The sequence below is a fragment of the Gadus macrocephalus genome, chromosome 15 (assembly GCF_031168955.1).
Source record: "Gadus macrocephalus chromosome 15, ASM3116895v1".
Classification (NCBI taxonomy): domain Eukaryota; kingdom Metazoa; phylum Chordata; class Actinopteri; order Gadiformes; family Gadidae; genus Gadus; species Gadus macrocephalus.
In genome coordinates, this window is record NC_082396.1 from 13,152,911 (window position 1) to 13,172,827 (window position 19,917).

The 19,917-nt window shown below is 45.0% G+C and overlaps 2 protein-coding genes and 1 long non-coding RNA gene across 4 annotated transcripts in view; all 3 read left to right on the forward strand.

The window, feature by feature from the left end:
- rel (v-rel avian reticuloendotheliosis viral oncogene homolog) overlaps positions 1 to 8,190 on the forward strand; it is a 115,839-nt gene extending 107,649 nt beyond the window's left edge. For both annotated transcript variants that reach the window (XM_060073853.1, XM_060073852.1), the window contains exons 5-11: positions 80 to 171; positions 3,671 to 3,811; positions 4,656 to 4,760; positions 5,383 to 5,601; positions 5,883 to 5,954; positions 6,101 to 6,175; positions 6,269 to 8,190. In XM_060073853.1, the coding sequence (XP_059929836.1) occupies positions 80 to 171; positions 3,671 to 3,811; positions 4,656 to 4,760; positions 5,383 to 5,601; positions 5,883 to 5,954; positions 6,101 to 6,175; positions 6,269 to 7,251 (1,687 nt within the window). In that variant the 3' untranslated portion in view covers positions 7,252 to 8,190. The remainder of the gene's footprint in view (positions 1 to 79; positions 172 to 3,670; positions 3,812 to 4,655; positions 4,761 to 5,382; positions 5,602 to 5,882; positions 5,955 to 6,100; positions 6,176 to 6,268) is intronic.
- Positions 510 to 1,383, forward strand: LOC132473646 (uncharacterized). Its single transcript, XR_009529449.1, has 2 exons — positions 510 to 582; positions 670 to 1,383. It is a non-coding gene; the product is annotated as an uncharacterized LOC132473646 (long non-coding RNA).
- Positions 8,191 to 15,631: 7,441 nt separating the features above from the next.
- pex13 (peroxisomal biogenesis factor 13) lies at positions 15,632 to 19,445 on the forward strand. Its single transcript, XM_060073094.1, has 4 exons — positions 15,632 to 16,045; positions 16,556 to 17,298; positions 17,852 to 17,974; positions 18,550 to 19,445. Exons 1-4 carry the CDS (start codon positions 15,972 to 15,974, stop codon positions 18,942 to 18,944), a joined length of 1,335 nt encoding a protein of 444 aa, XP_059929077.1. The 5' UTR covers positions 15,632 to 15,971; the 3' UTR covers positions 18,945 to 19,445.
- Positions 19,446 to 19,917: the final 472 nt, after the last annotated feature.

Genomic DNA, 19,917 nt, shown 5'->3' on the forward strand with positions numbered 1-19,917 from the left:
GGTTTTGGGAAGGTATGTGGGGTGTTTGTGGAAGTAGCCAACTTGTACTTAAAGAGATGTCTGTGTCTTCCGGCGCTAGCTTCCAGAACCTGGGCATCCAGTGTGTGAGGAGGAGGGAGGTGAAGGAGGCCATCATGCAGCGAATCACCAGAGGAATCAACCCTTTTCAAGGTAAGCTCTCTCTCTCTCTCTCTCTCTCTCTCTCTCTCTCTCTCTCTCTCTCTCTCTCTCTCTCTCTCTCTCTCTCTCTCTCTCTCTCTCTCTCTCTCTCTCTCTCTCTCTCTCTCTCTCTCTCTCTCTCTCTCTCTCTCTCTCTCTCTCTCTCTCTCTCTCTCTCTCTCTCTCTCTCTCTCTCTCTCTCTCTCTCACATTTTTTCTCGAGACATTTTTTCTTCCCTTCTTTTATCGCAATTTCTACAGTCTATAGACAGAACGTCTTGCCTGGGAGAGTTTGTTGACGGCTGAGCCGTTATGTTTAAAAACATAACGTCTTACCTCGACGAGTGTGTCGCTGCCTTTGTCTTGACGTGCGGTTTGTGCACGTGCCTGTGTGTGTGTGTGTGCGTTTCCGTGTATGCATGTGTGTGTTTGCGGTGTGTGTATGCGCGTGCTTGCGGTGTGTGTATGCGTTCCTGCTGCCTGCTGTGTGTGTGTGTGTGTGTGTGTGAGCTGCAGGCTGCTTGGCACACATGCTTGGCACACATGACTAACTGGTGCGACAGGCCTGCTTTTATAGTAGTCAGATTTATTTATTTAGCTAACTATCAACCTTCCTCACACAAATATGAACGAAAATGGTTGAATATGTGCTTTTTGAGCATTTTGTTTCTATGTAGTTGGCCTTGCGTATGATTCCCATGCTGGGGAAAAGTGTGCGTCTGAAAGCAGTGGTGGTTGAGTGGGCAGCCCCCTGCCTCCCCCCCCCGGCGCGCGGTGCAGACAGATGGCTGTGGCGGCGGCAGCAGCCCCTCGTGTACTAACAGGAGTTGGGCTCCACTTCCCCATTCCATCTTGACGTTGCTCAATCCAGTGCGGCGCTGGATGCCACCGGAGAGCTGGAAGCGCGGCATTCATTAACAGCCTAGCGTGCGGGGGAGGGGGAGGCAGAGCAACGCGGGGCTTCCCCGTATTTACAGCAACGGCACTTTTATAGGCCTTCTTCTTTGGCGAAATGACATGGTTGTTCGGCTACGTTTTTTTATGTCGAGAGGGCGAGGAACGTACGTGTGTGCGAGCGCGCGCACACACACACACACACACACACACACACACACACACACACACACACACACACACACACACACACACACACACACACACACACACACACACACACACACACACACACACACACACACACACACACACACACACCAGACACACTATGGTTAGCCCAGTTGTAGTTGTGCTTTGTGGGAGGGACGATTTAGTATCTTGGTTCTTTGTTGTTTCGTAATCCAGGAGAGTTATACGTCGTTCCTCATTTTCCATGTCACAAGTTCCTTTTGTGAGACTGCAGCAGTAGAGCTGGAGCACTATTCAACCCCGCCCCTTATTGCTTTTCTAATGCTAATGTGATGGATGTGTACAGTGTGCAACATTCAAAGCTGTCTTCCCAGTGATCTGGTACCCAGATCTGTTGAGAGTATCAATCTTGATTAGGTCGTACGCATTGAGAGCCAATTTGTTTCTTTGTTCATTCAATCATTTGTAGGTTACTATTTTGAATAATCTATATTGTCTATATAAAATCCCACGATCAATTGAGCCACATGTTTATTGTCCCTCGTGCTATGAGAGATTTGGAGAACAGAAGCGAGCGGAAAGATTGGTAGGTCATTTTCTCAGCAAGATTTATTGTAGCCCACTATTATTCTTACTTCACTTCTGCTGTGAAACTCGCATTTCCTGTGTGCAGAAAGAGTCTCATGCAGTCTCTCTCATCATTAACCAGAGCATAGAGATCTGCATCTTTTTGTTTGTGTCTGTACACGTTTGTGTTGGAGTGTTCCGTCGGTCACCAGCACCAACGTTACGTTTGTAGTTTGCATCAGTGCTTCAGCGAGCTTGGTCTTATGTTGGTCCACAACATGGCCTTAGGCTTTGAAATCCTATGAAACCTTTCCCAAAAGGATCATCAGATATGGCTCTGGGGCTGATATGGTTCTGGTCTCCTCATTACTCTTTAGCGCAGTCTACCACAACAATGATCACTATACTTTGAAATCTATTTTGAAATATCAACACAATATGACTGCTTGAACTGTATTACAGTGCATCTAATTTGCAGGCAATATGATCCAATCTGGTGATTATTGTAGCTATGGCAGCTCAGGTGATAGATGAATGTTATTCACATGATGTCCATCCCTCAGCTTGGTTAACCGGACTGAACTGGTCTAGCACTCATCCACATTCTGGGTGAGTCATGTCGTAGAACTTGTAGTGGTTGTGTATGACACCCATCTCACACTCTCTCTCCCTTGGCCTCATTCTCAAGGTACATATTAATACCAATAGATATGCACATGCAAATCAAGTGGGCACACACACCTTCACACTCTTTCCAACCCATGGCCAACGCACTTGAACATGCTACACAAACAAACAGCCAGGTGATCTCTCTCTGTCTCTCTCTGTCGCTCTGTCTCTGTCACTCTTTTGCTCTTTTTCTCTCACCCCCCCCCCCCCCCCCCTCTTCAACTCTCATACAAAACAAGAGGTGTCAATATATTTTCCGACCATGTATTTTATCTTCTTCTCTCTCCCTCCCTTTCACTTTCTCCACCGTTGTCGTTGCCAAATGCAAGCTTGAACCTATCACCCAAACACAAAGTAGAAATATGGGTAAGCACCATTTGAAGACGGTGCAACTTGGTACAGCCAACAGTAAGAGGCACAGCACTTATATTCTCTAGAGAGGAGGGGAGGGGATTAGGAACAACAGTTTATTGGTAACTAGGGCAGCCATTCACATACTAGTCCAAAGACATGAACAGATATCTTCTAGAGTTAGTCAGCTTTGTCTTTTTTTACTCCGGGAGGGGTCAGTGTCGTGGTTTGGTTGATGGAAGAAAGTCGGGGGACATGTTCTCTACTCCCCCTCCCTCACCCCCGAATCCTCTCCACAGGAGGCATGCACGTCCTCTCCGACGCAGGCTTCGTGTGCTCAGTTTCCACCTGAGGAGGAGTGACGTGGTCGCCTCAGTAGTTGGTGGGCCGGGACTCCGCACAGCGAGTCTGAGTTTAACCCTGAGTTTTTTGAGCGGAGAGCAAAGATGCAGAGATTTGAAGGAAGTCAGTGGGATGTGAAACTTAGTTTGTGTGGGTGTCTGTTGTTGCGGCGGGAGGTGCATGTGTGCATCTTCGGCAGGTGGTGTGTGTGTGTGTGTGTGTGGGTTCGCTGGGGTGGCTGCATACTACTAACTGCTGTGTGTAGGCTTATGCCGTTGCGTGACGTATTTGATGGGGAGCCATGGTTGAGTTTGCATGAGGGTAGCCTTCCACCCCTCCCTCACCCCCCCCCCCCTCAAACCAGACAGCTAGTCAGTCTGTCAGACTCTCGTCTATGTCGGGGATAATATCCAAGACTCCAAACCATAATGAATGAAATAACCTAATCAGTATGCAATAGCTCTGCTATATTGACCTTGTGTCTCTGTGTGTGCAGTGCCCAAGGAGCAGCTTGTGCAGACCGAGGAGTATGACCTGAACGTGGTGCGTCTCTGCATCGAGGTGTTCCTCCAGGACCAGAGCGGACATTACAGCCACTCCATCAAGCCCCTCGTCACCAACCCCATCTACGACAACCGTGAGTGGCCACGCTAAGCCCCGCCCCCCCACCCCCCGCGTCCTCTGGTCAGCCCTGCAATGAGATTCGGCTTGAGACATGCAGGCCCCCCACCTGTGTGGTGATGGATCTGCATCACTGCCATTTACACCAATTGTTGGTAGATTTTAACAGGATATTACAATTTATTTAATCTGTTGTCTTTTCTCCACAAAGTTTGAGAAAAGACCATTAGTAAATCAGAACCGTATAAGATCACAAAATCAACTACATATACAGTATTATCACAAAAAATGTATATCTATCTATCTATGCTATATATATATATATATATATATATATATATATATATATATTCAAGACCAGAAAGCCTTCATTATTGCTCAATTCATAATGAATCAATAATCCAAAAATGACCAGACATGTCCATAGCACATGGCTCTAAGGTGATTAGCAGCTAGCTTTATTCTCAACTGTTGTACAGACAGAGGCTGTTCATTGTTCCGCACACACACAAAGAGAAAGGGGAAGTTCTCTGCACTCACTCAACAAGCTGCCCCGTTACCATAGTGCACTTCCTCTTTTGTAGCAGCCATCATGTGACTCGATCAGTTTAAATTCTAAACCGAAAGCGCTGTTGTTATTACACTCCCTTTATGGTGAAAGTATCCCCCAAAGATAATGAATTCATCTTCGTGTTCACGGATCATTTTCACAATTACACACGCAGGCTGCTGTCTAATTAACCACATTTGTAACCCATCACTCTATAAACTGTCGTCCATGACCATTAAAGGCTGCCTTCGAGACATACTGAGCTATCAGAAGCCGATGTTGGATCTAATGTGTGTGTGTGTGTCCTCAGGTGCCCCAAATACGGCTGAGTTGAGGATCTGTCGAGTCAACAGGAACAGTGGTGGCGTTAAGGGAGGAGATGAGATCTTCTTGCTGTGTGACAAAGTTCAAAAAGGTACACAATCTAACCCAATGATCAGCCATTAAAAATGATTTTGGTGGGGCGGGGCAGGAAGTTGATTTATCGCTCCAACCAGCAAGGGCGGCGCGAATGTGCGCCGGTGTGTCGGGGACGTCACTCTGAAGTGGGCTCTGATTGTCATCCGAGCCCACTTCAGAGTTACGAGGGCAAAGATTTCTTTAAACCAATTTGGCATCATCAGGCTTGACTCACGTTCTTTTGGGGGGGGACTGAGAAAAATCCAACCCATACCTCGGGATAGAAGAGGCTTAATGCAGGTACCCCCACATGTTCCTAGTCCCTATTGTGGACCGTCGACCTGTCGGCCAGGCAAGACTGTTTCTCAAGACCTGCTATATAGTGTTTACTGTCGGAGTCAGCCCGGCTCTAAAAGGCTTGCAGTGGGTAGGAGGCTTCAGCTCGAAGGGACCTTTTTAAAACATGTATATCTTATCACACTTGGTTATCACTTTATTTGTGTTAACATCTGCACTCATTTATTTTCCTTCCCCTCAACCGCCATTCTTTGCCATCAGCCATCTTTGTGTTCATTCATTCACACATTCGTCCATCTCTGCCCTCCCTCTTCCCCTCTGCCTCCACCCGCGCCCCTCAGACGACATCGAGGTTCGCTTCTTCACCAAAGAAGGCTGGGAGGCCAGGGGCACCTTCTCCCAGGCGGACGTCCACCGGCAGGTGGCCATCGTCTTCAAGAGCCCCCCCTACTACGACGCCTCCATCACCAATCCTGTGATCGTGCAGATGCAGCTGCGCCGGCCCACTGACCAGGAAGTGAGCGAGGCCATCAACTTCTATTACCAGCCCGACGACAAAGGTGGGAAGTGTTCGAGTGTGGTAACCAATGAACCGCAGGGTTGCTAATGCGTGGCACTCGCCACTCACACTGTCTTCTCTACGTGCTGCTGCTTTTTCTTGTCAGAAATCTAGATCAAAAGACAAAGTGTAGCTAAGTTACTGAAGACAGATACATTCACCTCGGTGGTAGCGCATGTCCAGATTAATGATATAAACTCGTGTATAAAATGGCTGATGGTCATGATATACTTTTTAATTATATATTCTCTCTGTTAAATTAACCATTTCACTGTTTTTCAGACCCGTATGGTTATAACGAGAAGAAGCGGAGATTGGAGCATAATTTCCAAATCAAGAAGTCTGATCTGTCAGGTAATTAATAACGTTTATTTACAGTTCCCTGTGTCAGTGTGTCCCATTTGCTGTGTTGGGTTGCCAGGGTTAACAATGGTTTGGAACCCAAATCACCCCAACTAGTAAAATACGTTGGATCTCACCCTTTGATCCTCCTCCTACAGCTGGTTCCCTGACTGGTTTGACAGCCAACCGGCAAAAACTAGTACCATATAGCGCCATGATGGGCCACAGAAAAGGTCAGTGTTTCAGCCTGGCTCGTACTTTGCTCGTCCTCCCATCCACGATCAACAAAGTTTGACCCGCTATTGACTTCGTTCTTTTTTCTTCAGACAACAATCCAATTCAGAGGAGCTTCACATCGGCAATGCACCAAACCTCTGTAGCACTTAACACGGCCTTCAACCTTGCCCCTCCACGCACCTCCGGGTTGCCATTTCCTCAGCCCGCTGGTGTTTCACACACCCAATCGTGGCGAAGCCCCAACCCAGCATTCTCCATGGACACCATCAGGGCCCACCCACTTGCCACCATGAGCCCTGCAGGGCACAACGTTAGGCCGCAGCAGCCTAATGCTGCCTCTGGTTACCCTGCTGGCACCAACCTCTTACCCGAGCTTTCCGTGAAGGACTTGCGGTGCTTGGATCCGGAACTCCATGGTTCCTTGATAAGCCTGCCACTACAACAGCCCCAGCATTATATCTTTCAGCAGCCACCGCAGCAGCAGCAGCAACAACCGCAGCAGCAACAACCGCAGCAGCAGCAACAACCGCAGCAGCAGCAACAGCAGCAGCCGCAGCAACATCAGCATCAACAACTTCAACAACACAGGGGGGAGTGCGGCACGGAGACCAAAGGCCAGAGCATTCCCGGTGCCCAGAGCCATGGTCTCCAGCCTGCATGGTCTGGTGTTGCTTCCCCTAGCCCCATGGAGGGCACCTTGAATGGGCCAGGAGATGGCATGGGCAACCCAGGGCTCGGTAGTTTTCCCCTCTTGGAGGGGATTGAGGGAGATGATTTTATCAAGGGTCTGATGGCCGGATGGACTCATAATGGTTTCCAGGTGAAACAGGAACAGGTTGCTGGTGGACAGGACAACCGTGCTCCTTTCATACAACCCACGATGGACAGTCAGGGTATCACTTACACTGACCTGCTTCCAAGGCCCATGAACAATGGCCTCAGCAGCGAATCAATGGCACAAGACGGCGGTAATAGCTGCAAACATCCTAATCCAAACAGCCGCATCTCCCAACAAGGCTACTTCTCCTCTCTGGCTGACTGGGTCAATCAGACCAATGACACGACCAAGTGACTGACCAAAATAACTTGGGGACAATTGAGGATGAACAAAATGCAATGCCTCATTTGAGTTGCTCATTTGGAGGCTGATGAGTTTTTTTTCATGTATGCAGTTAGCTCTTATGGTAGACCAAGGTTTTCCAATCTCATATTAGCACTGGTATCTTTTCAATGCAAAAATCTACTGCTGTCTGAGTGTCCTCTGGGTACTGGTAGCATATAGGTGGGTGTGTTCTCATAGGAGGGAGAGTTGGATGGATGTAAAAACATGTCTCTAACATCAGCCAGCTAAACAGTAAACAATTGGTATTGGTCCCTTTTGGATAGTGTTTCGTCATTGTTTTACCACCAGTTATATCAACAACGCATTGGGTAAATGTTATGTGTTTGTATATATGCTGTATATTTCTGCAACACTCAGGCTGTAAGCGGCCATCTTGCCGACGTGCTCGATACACGGCAAGTTAGGGAAATTTCCAATGAGGAAGTGGGAGAAATCACAGTCACCAGCGGCACTGTGACGTATTTCCTTTGTAATGACTATGTCATACCACTGTGCTCGTAGCGATCCTATGAAAGTCCACAGAGTATTGGGTTGTGAACCCTTTACAATACACCTCTTGTTTTGTTTGCCCTTTACCTTGTTCTTACACTATCTGTGGGGATCTGATGGAGACTGTGGCTTTTCCAGGACCGGGGGGGGGCGGGGCGGAGCTATGAACCGACTCGGATTGTGTTTAGCTTAGTAAATTGATCTCTCACGCCATTGGTCAGTGTACGGCTGCTCAACAATCTCCTTTCAATTGTTTAGAAAAAAAAAGGTACATAATACTCTGCTTAGCTTTTAGTGGGCATACATATAAATCGCACATTCCTATGCATTGCACTTATTTCAAGACAAAATGTTGGTAGAATGGGACCTTTTTGACGCAATAAATGTTTAATGACTAATTCCAGTAGTTCCTGTTATTTTCTTGTCTTTGTGTTGCTATGCGTCGATCCATGGTAGCGTACAACCTTGTCTTGACCTATTCACAGAGTATGTCCTTGGATAACACTAGAGCACTATGTAACTGGGTGTCTATCATCAATTATAGCTCTATAAAAGAACAGGGGGGGGGGAGATGTTGCTATTTCATCACCAGGTGTGAGCTAGCATTACAAGCCGGTTTTAAATCTGCCATTCCATGTGCGTTAGTGACGTCACACATCACAAGTGGGAGTGTCCGCCTAGATATATACCTAGAATCAGTCAACTAGCCTAACCAGTGGACAGTTGCAAATGTTGCTTTCCTATCATACCTAGAGATGGACACTCATTACAAGTTACCAACTTCTTGTAATGTCTTATCAAGCTCACACCTGGTGGTAAAACAAGGGCCCTTTAATGGAGCTTCAAGAACTTTGCTTTTTTTTACTTTTCCTTTGCTATTTAGTGTTGCATTGCATTGTAATAACATTGCAAAATGGTTGACAAACTATGGGGAAGCAGGGTGGCATGGGGAACATGGGACATCTAGTCTCCAGGAGTCCCACATGCTACAGCAGAAGACCAAAAACTGAAAACGGGAGAGTAATGCCATATTTTCTGTTTCATTATACCAATATTTTGCTGAAGAGAAACTACTTTAGTGGATCTAGTTTTCGGAAGGGGATTTTAATTATGATATTCCTCAGCGGCCAGCCTACACAGTGTTCATTAATAACATCCAACAGACATCCACCAAACAGGATGTTTTAGCTTATCTTCCTACTGGAAAGAGTTTACTACTGCTGGCCGGTTTGTAGTTAGTCAATTACTCGCTTACAGATCCGCGCCTCCAGCAACATGATTGTTCCAATTCAAATTTAACCCAGTGTGCCGGAGTCAGATTAGTGAGACAGTGGAGTTCAAATAGCCACATTTTAGGATAATCATTATTATAACAATATAAAAATATTCCTAGATTTAGAAAATGTGTTTGACAGTGTGGACCAGGAGTTGGTTTGGAAACCTATATGGTGCACAATTGCATCCCGGCGGGATTCCATAGTGCCCTCGTGCTATCGGTGTTACTGAACAGTATTGGTAACTCTTTATAATAATGTTCAGTCATAGGTAATTGATAAGTCTTGTGATAAGCCTTATGACTAATCATTAACAAAAAATGCATACACATGTGCAGAGGATCAATGTGTGCACGGCCTATTCAGTGGACTGTACGGACTGTTGACCTGTCAATTATAAAACTTGGTGGACACTCCCACTTGTGATGTCACTAGCAGGCGTCAATTTTGACATGGGTGTTGGGTGTGGTTAATCAACATCATACCTGGTGGTATAATAGGAGCCCTTTTAAGTAGCAGTTATCAGGAATCTGCAAATGTGTATTAATGTTTTGTTAATGATCATCAACTAAAGGCCTCCAGACTTAAGTTATGACTTAACTTTATTTAAAGTGTTACCAAAGAATCATTAAGAACACCTACCAGGGGATGAAATGCCGATTTTTGGCATCATGGATCAGAGGCCTCTGGGGTATATTCCCACCCTGCCTACTCTTCATAGACTATCCTTTGAATACAAGACTGTATCATGAATACCACAAAGACTATCAGGCAACCTGACGGAACAGGTTCAGTGTTGGAGGTGCTATGTTGAAATTCTAATTTGGCCCGGGTAGAGTTCCCAGAGGACTTTGTTAAGCGAACCAAACAAACCACAGGCCGCTCGTCTATTGGACAGAAAACTATAGGGAACTTTCTTGTTGCGGACAATAATAAAGGTGCAAAAACAACGGACTTGGGGTGTTTCATTTGCTATCAAAACAAATCAAAAAGTACACTATTTCTACCATTCTGTCACCGAATGATTTAAAAATGTCAGCGTTTTTATGAGTAACCGTTTTGCGATGAGTGCTTTCTGATCGCCCCACTGACCGTGACTCACTTTAATCGAGGCAAAGTTCACAGATACCGAGTTGAATATGTTTACGATCTCAAATTGGCAGAAGTGTAGGCCAGCATTCAACCCAGAATGCATTGTTTATATTCACTTCCTATAGTTGGGGCGAATCACGAGCACATCGAATCGCACCAGAGTTCACTTGGAAGCGGACCCCCGCTTTTAAGGGGACCGGAGTTTGGCTGTTTGGTCTGTAGAGTCGACATGATTTCAAACCACCACCACACAAACTTCAGGCTCACCGAAACGCGGCCCTCAGGGTTAGATCATTACACAGATCATGCACCTCAGTTGTGGAACCAGAATAAGGACAATGTTCAGTCAGGTTCCATTGGCTTAATGTTCTTTCGTCATTAGGTGTAAGGGAAATGTCCATTTCCTGCCACACGACGTTGTTAAATTGGAAGGCAGGACTTGTCGGTTTGATCTCTTTTCTCTTGTATTTGGAGACCTTGGTAGGATGTACTCAGCTTCCTTCCTGCCTCGTGGTTAACGATGCCACATACAGTAGCTCAGCTTTCAGGCCTATTCATTCAGAAAAACGTCTTTAACTCATCGTATTTCTCTCGATTGCTTGTTACCTAAAATAACTAAATTCCATGTTCATCATTGGCCATCATCTTTCATCATCAAAAAACCTTATGATAGCCTATTAATAGTTTGGCTTGAATTCAGCCAGTTTGGTATATAGTAGGCCTAAACATCCTGTTTGATGAGAGCACCTTGGAGACTTCATTATAGTGGGGCTGGTGATTGACCATAGCAAAATAGCAATGTAAACTGATCCTGCAACCGTCAGGTGAGATGGTGCCGAACCGAGTTCTGCCAATTCAGTTCACCTTTCTAATGAGGTCACCCTAAACAATATTGATTTTTTGTTTAAAAAAAGTAAAATCAATGCAGAGATAGTGGAACAGTTTCACAAATTTTGCAGTCAAGTACCAATACTTCCGTGGCCTACGAGGAGGACGTCATCAGCTCATTTGGAAGGCACTTTTCTCTTGAATTGGGAGACCTTGGTGAGACGGGGTTCCTTCCTGTTCGTGGTAAAAGTATAACTGCAATTTTACTACAACTGACAGGATACACACACCTACTGGCGGGCTTAGGCCTACTTTAAGAAGTCGATGGCTTGCTTGTAGCCTAGATGGATGCATGCCTAATTCATTCACAAAACAAACGAACGGATCACAATGTAACAGCTACCTGTCGCTTGATTTATTCCCTGTCATAAAATAAGACAAAAAATAGCCGCAGAAGCGGTATTAGGCTAAACAGACATCCTAATGTAGGCTACAATTTGTGTCTCAATTATCCAAAAATGTATTGACGTCCACACTTTGAACTGTCGCGCGCGTGCGCGTGCCTGTTATTGCCACTGATCTGAGTTCATCTCTGTACGTCCGAGTGTGCAGTCTAGCCTGTTTTATGTGTTATTATCGGTGTCTCTTCCTTTAAAAGTGTTTCATAACGATGTGCCGGAAGAGGCATGCTAGACCTGTTCAACGCCTCTTTCCCGCCAAACTCCACCTCTGCTGTACAGCCTCCACCTTCTTCTCTCATTCATCATCATAAATCCTCCTTCCGTTCATTCGCATCGTGACTGATAGGCTACTGTCTGCCGCGTCCCTCCGTCATCAAGAATACCTGAAAATGTGCCTCAGAGGCAAGACACCTGCAAGGGGAAGACTTGCTTTGAGGGCATTTGACTTTACTTGTTACCTGCAAATTACAAACTTCATTGAGCACATTTTAATTATAGACATGTGTGTGGCTCATCATACTAGACTCAACTCATAAGACAGAGCAGAGAATGTCCCAGAAGCACAACAAAATAATTGACCGGAACAGCCGGACTTTCAGTGACGTGTGTCTTTTACACATTATTGGCAACAGACCCGGTATGTATCATTGTTAGATAGTTCAGAGAAAACAAGTTTGAACCCTGGCACTATAGCTATTTAATAATAGCCTACTTAGGCTATGTGATGCAATCACTGGGTAAAGAAAGAGGGGCTTTACCTTGGCCAAATCTATAGGCTATATTTTCCCTGGTGATGCATTAAAGCATCGTTTGGATATCTAGATTTAAATCGAAATCGAAATGAAAGCATGCATGTCCAAAGATGTAATTATATACAAACACTAGCAGGGACACACATACTAACACACATTCACACAGTCTTGTACACGCACATAAACACACACACACACACACACACACACACACACACACACACACACACACACACACACACACACACACACACACACACACACACACACACACACACACACACACACACACACACACACACACGCACACACACTGCATCATTCCTAGCATTTGTGACGGCTTGATGTCACAGTTGAGGTGTCGTGAAGGTGTGGGAGGAGGAGTGTGAAGAGAGCGAGGAAATAAGAATGCACTACCATTCTCGTGACATCAGAGTCTTTTTGCACGAGATCGGCATCCACTCCTCACTCAAGCGAAACACCTACTCGATGATAACACCACAATGACATAATACAGCGTCTCTCTACTGCGGCCGTGCACTGCAAAAGACCCCGCCCCCTATCCCCCTGCACACCCTCCCACAGCACTCCGATGACATCAGAGTTTGTGATGTCAGGTGGTCCGTGATTCACAGACCCCCAGAATTCGCACGCTCACACACATCTTTCATACGTTGGCTGCACACGCTGTCTTCCCCATACAGTTCGGTGTAATGCGTGTCAGTGTGTGTGGGGTTGTGGGGGTTACCTTTCAAACCAACGTCATAAGCCCCACACACAGGCATACAGATCTTTCCGTTGACAGGATTGGAGTGTGATGTGAAAGTGTAAGCTTTACAACTTGTACAACTTTAAACCGCTTTTGTGGTCTGTCTGTAATAAATAGAGATGATGTATCATGATGATGTAGAATAAAGATGTAGAAGTAGCTATTCATAGATTAACTTTGTTAGTACTCATCCTGATACAAATATTATTTTATAATCATTATTTCGCTCCCTTAATTGTAACTCAATACCTGAACATAATAAGTGCTTATTAGTCGATCTAAATGCATAGCCCACTTGATATATTTTGCTAAAAGAAAATCAGTTATAAATTTAAACAATCTGCAATGTGAAAAATGTTATACAATCTTATACACTCCTAATGTCTAAAAGAGTGTTCAATTTAGCATTTATTTTCGATATTGCAGAATTTAAGCCTTCTAGTCCAACTCTGTGATATTATGTATACTCACTGGCCTCTTTATTTAACTCTGCATGATTAAAAGATAACAAACACTGAACAAACAAATTATAACTGAAAGTGTGCAAAGTAGCCTATTATTAGGCCTAGCCTTCGGGTGTTTTTTCTGAATCTTTTTTTTTCTAGATTTGCTTTATAGATATATTTGACTTGCACAACAAGTATGCCAATTATAGCCTATTTCAAATTGTTGATAGGGAAAGCATTGGCCAGGAAAATGTATAGTTCATAGGCTTGGGTTAAGAGGAAGTTTTTGATTTAGCCAAAATCCCTGGAAGGCGTGATTTATAGTTCACCGTTTGGTTGAAGGTTCTATGTTTATCCCACACTCTTTCGCACATTGGCTGCACAGGTTGTCCTCCCCTAACAGGGCGGTGTAGTGGTATCAGTGAAGGGTGTGTGTGTGGGCAGGTGTGGTGGTGGGGGTTAACTTTCAAACTAACGTCATAAGCCGCCCACATATAGGCATCCAGACCTTTACCTTGACAATATCCTTTTATCTCAGTCTAATGCAAAAGTTGCAAAATCAGCTTTTATCCAGACTCATTTCTCATGCCTGTGATGTTAGGCGTTCAATTAACATAGTTAATTAGTCTTACACTTTTAAAATGTTTCTTTGGACTATATAATTTATTTTTACATTTTGAATAAATCCCATTAAAGCAGGATTTATCTTTCACCATAGATATGACTAGAAAATGGACGAGGGAATTACAATAGTTTAGCACCATACCATAAACCATGCATTTTCCATGGTCACATTAAAGGTCCCATGGCATGCTACTTTATGGATGCTTTAATATAGATATTAGTGGGCCCCTAACAGAGTATTTGAAGACATTCCCGAAATTCAGCCGTGTTGCAGAATTACAGCCACTATGAGCCAGTTGCACATTGAGCTTTCCCCAAACGCGCCGTTTCGGTGTCTGTAGCATTAATGCAAATGAGGAGGAGAGAGGCGGGTCAAGGAGGAGGATGCGGCCCTGAGCAGCTTGCGGCCATGCGGTACCATGCGCTCCGTTTACTGTGGATGTATCGCAATGGCGAGGCGCACACAGCCTTTGGCCGTGTTCTGTAAATATTCTAGAACTTCCGGGTGCTCCGGTGGGAGTCCTGGAGCTCTATATCTAAATGACATCATATTATACAACAATATCATATAATATATATTATCATGGCCAAAAGCTGTGTGCGCCTCTAGACGATATTATGAATCTCAAACGACTGTGTCTGGTTCTCCGACGTCTCTGGTTCTTCCACGTCCATATCAATCTATAGACTGAACCACGACATGGAGGAGAAAGGGATTGTTGCCCGTGATTGTTGACAGCGATTTTCTCCCGCCGGAGCCTTGCTGCCGAGGGACCACCGCCTCTGCAGCGGGCAGCGGTCAGCACTTAGGCACCACCGCCTCTGCAGCGGGCAGCGCCGAGGCGGTGGTCCCTTGGCAGCGGGGCTCAAGCGGGAGACAATCGCGGGCAACAATCCCTTTCTCCTCCATGTCGTGGTTCATGTTCTTCAGGGAGTGAAAGCCAAAGTTCCTTTCCCCCAATTCCTTCTCAACCATGGCTGAGATAACCCCCACTACGAATCTCGTTGTGGAAATACCAGAGACGAGAGTCCGACGTGTTATGCGCCATAACACCAACAGCAGAACGGCTATCCAAATAACAAAGAAGTGTACAACATTTGCGTCACAGTCCTGGAGCTCTATATCTAAATAATATCATATAATACATAAATATCTATATGATCATATAATACATATTATCACGGCCAAAAGCCGTGCAACGGAAACGTCGTTCACTCCTCCAGTAAATAGGACGGACCTTAGCTACTACTTGGCAACGGGAGGCATTCTAGTCCGCTGAGCTATAAGTAGAGAGCTAACGTTATGCATTGTGCACATTTATAATTCAATACTCTAGGATCTATAGCATATAACCGTTGTCTGATTACAGTTTAACTCATAATAATGGATAATAACACACGCAAGTTCACTGTTAACTGACTACCACTTCCGAGCAGGATACCTAGTGCTCGTTTTACACCGAATGCAAGTTTTAGCCTCTGGGGGACGATAGGCAGGCTAGGGGAATTCATATTAATGTTAGAAAACCTCATAAAGTGAGTTCATGCCATGAGACCTTTAAGTATGTTATTGCAGTGGATTGGACGGCTCAGACGCATGAGAAAATTGGACAAGGGCACATCATGCTGGATGTTGTGGACATGTGCAACGGCGTGGGTCCTTTATTTTTAGTTGATTTTACGTCCAAGGCTACATTAGTCAAACGAAAAACTCAAACAAATTAAACAGTTAAAAAAATCGACTGACAATTTTGACAACACAAACTAGAAACCAATGAAAGTTTACCATCTTAAACCATAAGGAGATCGCAGTAGTACAGTCTATCGGTTTTCTGTTGCAACTACTTTGGTCTGACAGCAGTGGAGCGAAGCAGTAGGGGAGAGTACAGAGTTCAAGATTTGGTTGATTTTTATATATTTAAAAAAAAATCCAGATGGCTTCTCAGCCTCCACCCAAACCGTGGGAAAGAAGGATCCCGGGTGCAATGGCAGCACCTGTCAACTACCGGTAATCACGTTTATCTGTTTGGTTTATAAGACTTGTTTATAGTTCTTAGGCCTAGATGTTAGCTACGGCTGCTCCGTTGAGTGTTTTGCAGGCGCAGAAAGGCCCCAAGTAGCGACAACATACAGTGGTGTTCACATTGTTAGGCATGTTCTTTTAACATTCAGTGATGTTTGCTTGGTACTTTTTAGCTTGCGACTGAAATACTACAACACGCAATCATAAATAAGTATATTTGGATTAACGTTAACGCCATTAGTGGGGATTGTTTACTAATAAACCAGTTACACAACAAGTTGTTGTCTTTTTAGGCAGCCATTGTATTACAAGTAAACATAAATGTATGTTTATGTTGCATGCATACAGGCAATGCCGAAAGCACATACACACATTTGTGTTCCTAACTTCACTTGCTGTAATATAACTTAACACTGCGTTTAATTGACGTGTCTCTAAATCAGTCAAATAAATGCATTCTTAAAGTCCAAACAGTTGACTCTGTCTGCTCTACAGATCCACAGACTTCTCTGTAGGACCAGGCATTCTCCCCGGCCCGTCCACTGGGCCCCCTGTCCTGACCAGGATGGTGCCTCCCCTACCCCCGCGCCCCGTCCAGCACCAGGCCTACCGTCCAGCCTTGAACTCCTTCGCCTCCTCCTACAGCCCCTATGGGAGCTCCATGTTCAGTGGTGGCGGCTACAGCCCCTACAGCTACGGCGCTGGCGGCGTCGGCGGCGGTGGCTATGGCATGGGGGGCATGGGGGGCTATGGCCGCTTCCCCGCTGCGGTGGAAGACGTAGCCCCCAGCCGCTTCGTGCAGCAGGCGGAGGAGAGCAGCCGCGGCGCCTTCCAGTCCATCGAGAGCATCGTGCAGGCCTTCAGCTCTGTCAGCATGATGCTGGACGCCACCTTCTCGGCCGTCTACAACAGCTTCCGGGCAGTGCTGGACGTAGCCAACCACCTGACACGGCTGCGGGCGCACTTCACCCGTGTGTTGTCTGCGTTTGCGCTGGTGCGCACGCTGCGCTACCTGTACAGGCGGCTGCAGCGGATGATGGGGTTGCGGTCGGAAGGCGAGGTGGAGGACTTGTGGGCGGACAGCGCCAGCGATGCGTTAGCCCGCGGGGCCGGGCTGGAGGATCCAAAGGCCGAGGGGGTGAAGTCGTGGCCCATCTTTTTGTTCTTGGCTGTCGTCCTGGGGGGACCCTATCTAATCTGGAAGCTGCTGAGCTCCGTCGACGGGACGTCAGAAAGTGGTGAGACAGCCAGGAGTTATTACTGTTGGTTTGTTTTACATTAAACATAGGATTTTACCCAACGTAAGTAGCAGCTAAGGTTTAGGCATATTAGTCTAGGATGACTACAGGTAGGCTGTGGACATTCGAGATCGACCGCAGCCATTAAACCATCTTAAACCCTGACATGGAGAGTTTCAAAACCCTCTAGCTTCACCTCATGATGTCATTGGCCGGGTTCAGAAAAATGTTCAGACCAAAGAAAAAACAAAACAAATTGACCATTGAAATAAGACACTTCAGGACTCCTAATATTCTGCGTAACTTGAATTAATAATAATTTAATAACTGGCCTGGTTAATGTCTGACTGTATGGAATGGCCTAAACCACCACAAATAAATATTAACAGACAGCGTCTGCCAATGTTATAACGCTAGCTGATAGATTAACGCAAAAAGTAAATGATTAAGCTTAAGAAATATGTTGATGTTCCAGTAACGATTCCAGTCCAGCTCAAAGAAATACCCTTTATCATCAAAGGGCTAATGTTCTTTTGTTCCTTTATTTTCTCAGCCAGTAACTGGGCCAGTGGGGAAGATGACCATGTGGTGGCCAGAGCCGAGTATGACTTCATTGCAGCATCTGAGGAGGAGATCTCCCTGAGGGCAGGAGACATGCTAAACCTCGCCCCCAAAGGTGACCCCCTCATGTTGAATTTCCATCCTCAATGATGTTTATTTATTTCGTTCCACCTCATGGTAGTGGATGATGTGTACCACCCCTTGACCACCACCTTTTCATATCATATTATCCTACTTGACTTCATCATCACTGGTGGTAGCTTCTTCAGTCCCATTTGCATCATGGTCAGGGGAATTCGTTTTGCAGACAAAATGACCATAGTGGGATTTCTGTATGGGGTTTTGGGGTTGCTGTGTGCATGTATGCTGTCAAGCACTGACTCGGGGCACTGAATATCAGAAATGTATTTCAAAAACATCTGATCATTAACTATATTATAGCGAATAATATTGACTAATTGATTTTCAAAAGATGCTTGAGATAACCTTATTTACTGAATAAATCCTTTATAGCAGAGAAAGGTTGAAGAAATTATTTTCTCACTGTCATCCTAGTTAATGATTGTAATGTTTATCATGGCAGAAGCCATTATCTGCTTTTCCTGAAATCCTCAACACTCACACAATACAACACACAATAACTCCCTCTCCGTTCAGACACTCATCTATTTATACTTTTTCTGTTCCCAGAGCACCAGCCCAGGGTACGTGGCTGGCTGCTGGCCAGCGGCGATGGCCAAACCACAGGCCTGGTCCCGGCCAACTATGTAAAGGTCCTCGGCAAGAGGAGGGGCCGAAAGCTAGCTGAGCTGGAGAGACTTGCCCAGGCCCAGGGAGAGAGCGCTCCAGCCACTCAGACAGCCTCGGTTGCAGGCCTTCCTTCAACCCCATCTCCTAGTATTACTCCGGGTCTCGGTTCAGCCACAGCTTACGCCTCCACTTCTGCCTCTACTTCAGCTGTTTCTGAGCAACTTCTGGAGTCTGTTTACAGTGAATCACCAACAGTCAACTTCAATCTGGGAACACAAGACTCCAGGATGCCCTCTAGCACAGTGCTGAATATTTCCGATAAGATAGACCTCTGAGGTAAAGGTTTAGGACACACCTTAATGCGTACATGCAAATGTTCTGTATACACTTGTGTTTATTTAAATGGATACTCTATTTGTCTTAGTGCTTCCATTGCTACTGATGGCTATAGATGCTAATATGAAGACTTCCTAGCAAAGACATACACAATCCAAAACTGACTGAGGCATCTTGTGCTGCGATTGAATATGTGAATTTCAGTTGTTTCTCTTCAACTCATTTATGTGAAGAATAATCTTAATATTTGAGTTTACGTGTGATTTTGCTTAATGGTTTACAGAAAGTTTGTTGCACAAAACCTGAACAGTAGGCTATATGGAAAGCAATAACATTGTAAGTAGGTTGCTTTTATTACTGACCTTTCAGTACCAAAATCTGGATTTGCACTGTATGGGCAATTCGAAAATAGTGGGTTATTGTTTGTACAATTCTGTCTTTCAACATGTAATGATGTAAATGAAATATAAATATTTTGAAAAATTAGTTATTTTCTGAAACTTGTAATCGTTTGTAATTTTTTGTTAGTCGAAAGATTAATGCAAGGCAGGAGCAGTATAAAACCACATTTCTTCCAAAATAATCAAACATTTTGTATTGAAAGAACCGAACCCTATAAAGCAGCACAATATACAGGAGATAAACACCTAGGACAGCACACAATGTTCAAGATATTACACAAATATTAATAAAAATTGTATACGCATTTGTTAGTGATCATCCAAATCCCAATAATAAAGCATCTGTAGTCTCTCATGGTGCTGAGACTTAGGACGGGCAGGGCTGGTGTCACTAGGCAACCGGAGCACATTTCTTCACCTGCTGCACTGCGACACAACAAACCTATGGAGCAAGTTTCCTGCCTCAATTCAAACCTGAAAAAAAAAGTTTCAATGGCTTGTAAGTCTGGGTTTGAAAACTCAACACCTTGTAAAAAAGGTTTTGCAACACTGAAAAAAGAGATTCTAACCT

Excerpts from the sequence above, each read along its gene's own strand:
- pex13 (XM_060073094.1), top strand. The coding sequence starts at position 15,972 with ATGGCTTCTCAGCCTCCACCCAAACCGTGGGAAAGAAGGATCCCGGGT. Across the intron at positions 17,299-17,851 it reads CGACGGGACGTCAGAAAGTG|CCAGTAACTGGGCCAGTGGG; the intron begins GTGAGACAGCCA and ends TTATTTTCTCAG. Across the intron at positions 17,975-18,549 it reads GCTAAACCTCGCCCCCAAAG|AGCACCAGCCCAGGGTACGT; the intron begins GTGACCCCCTCA and ends TTCTGTTCCCAG.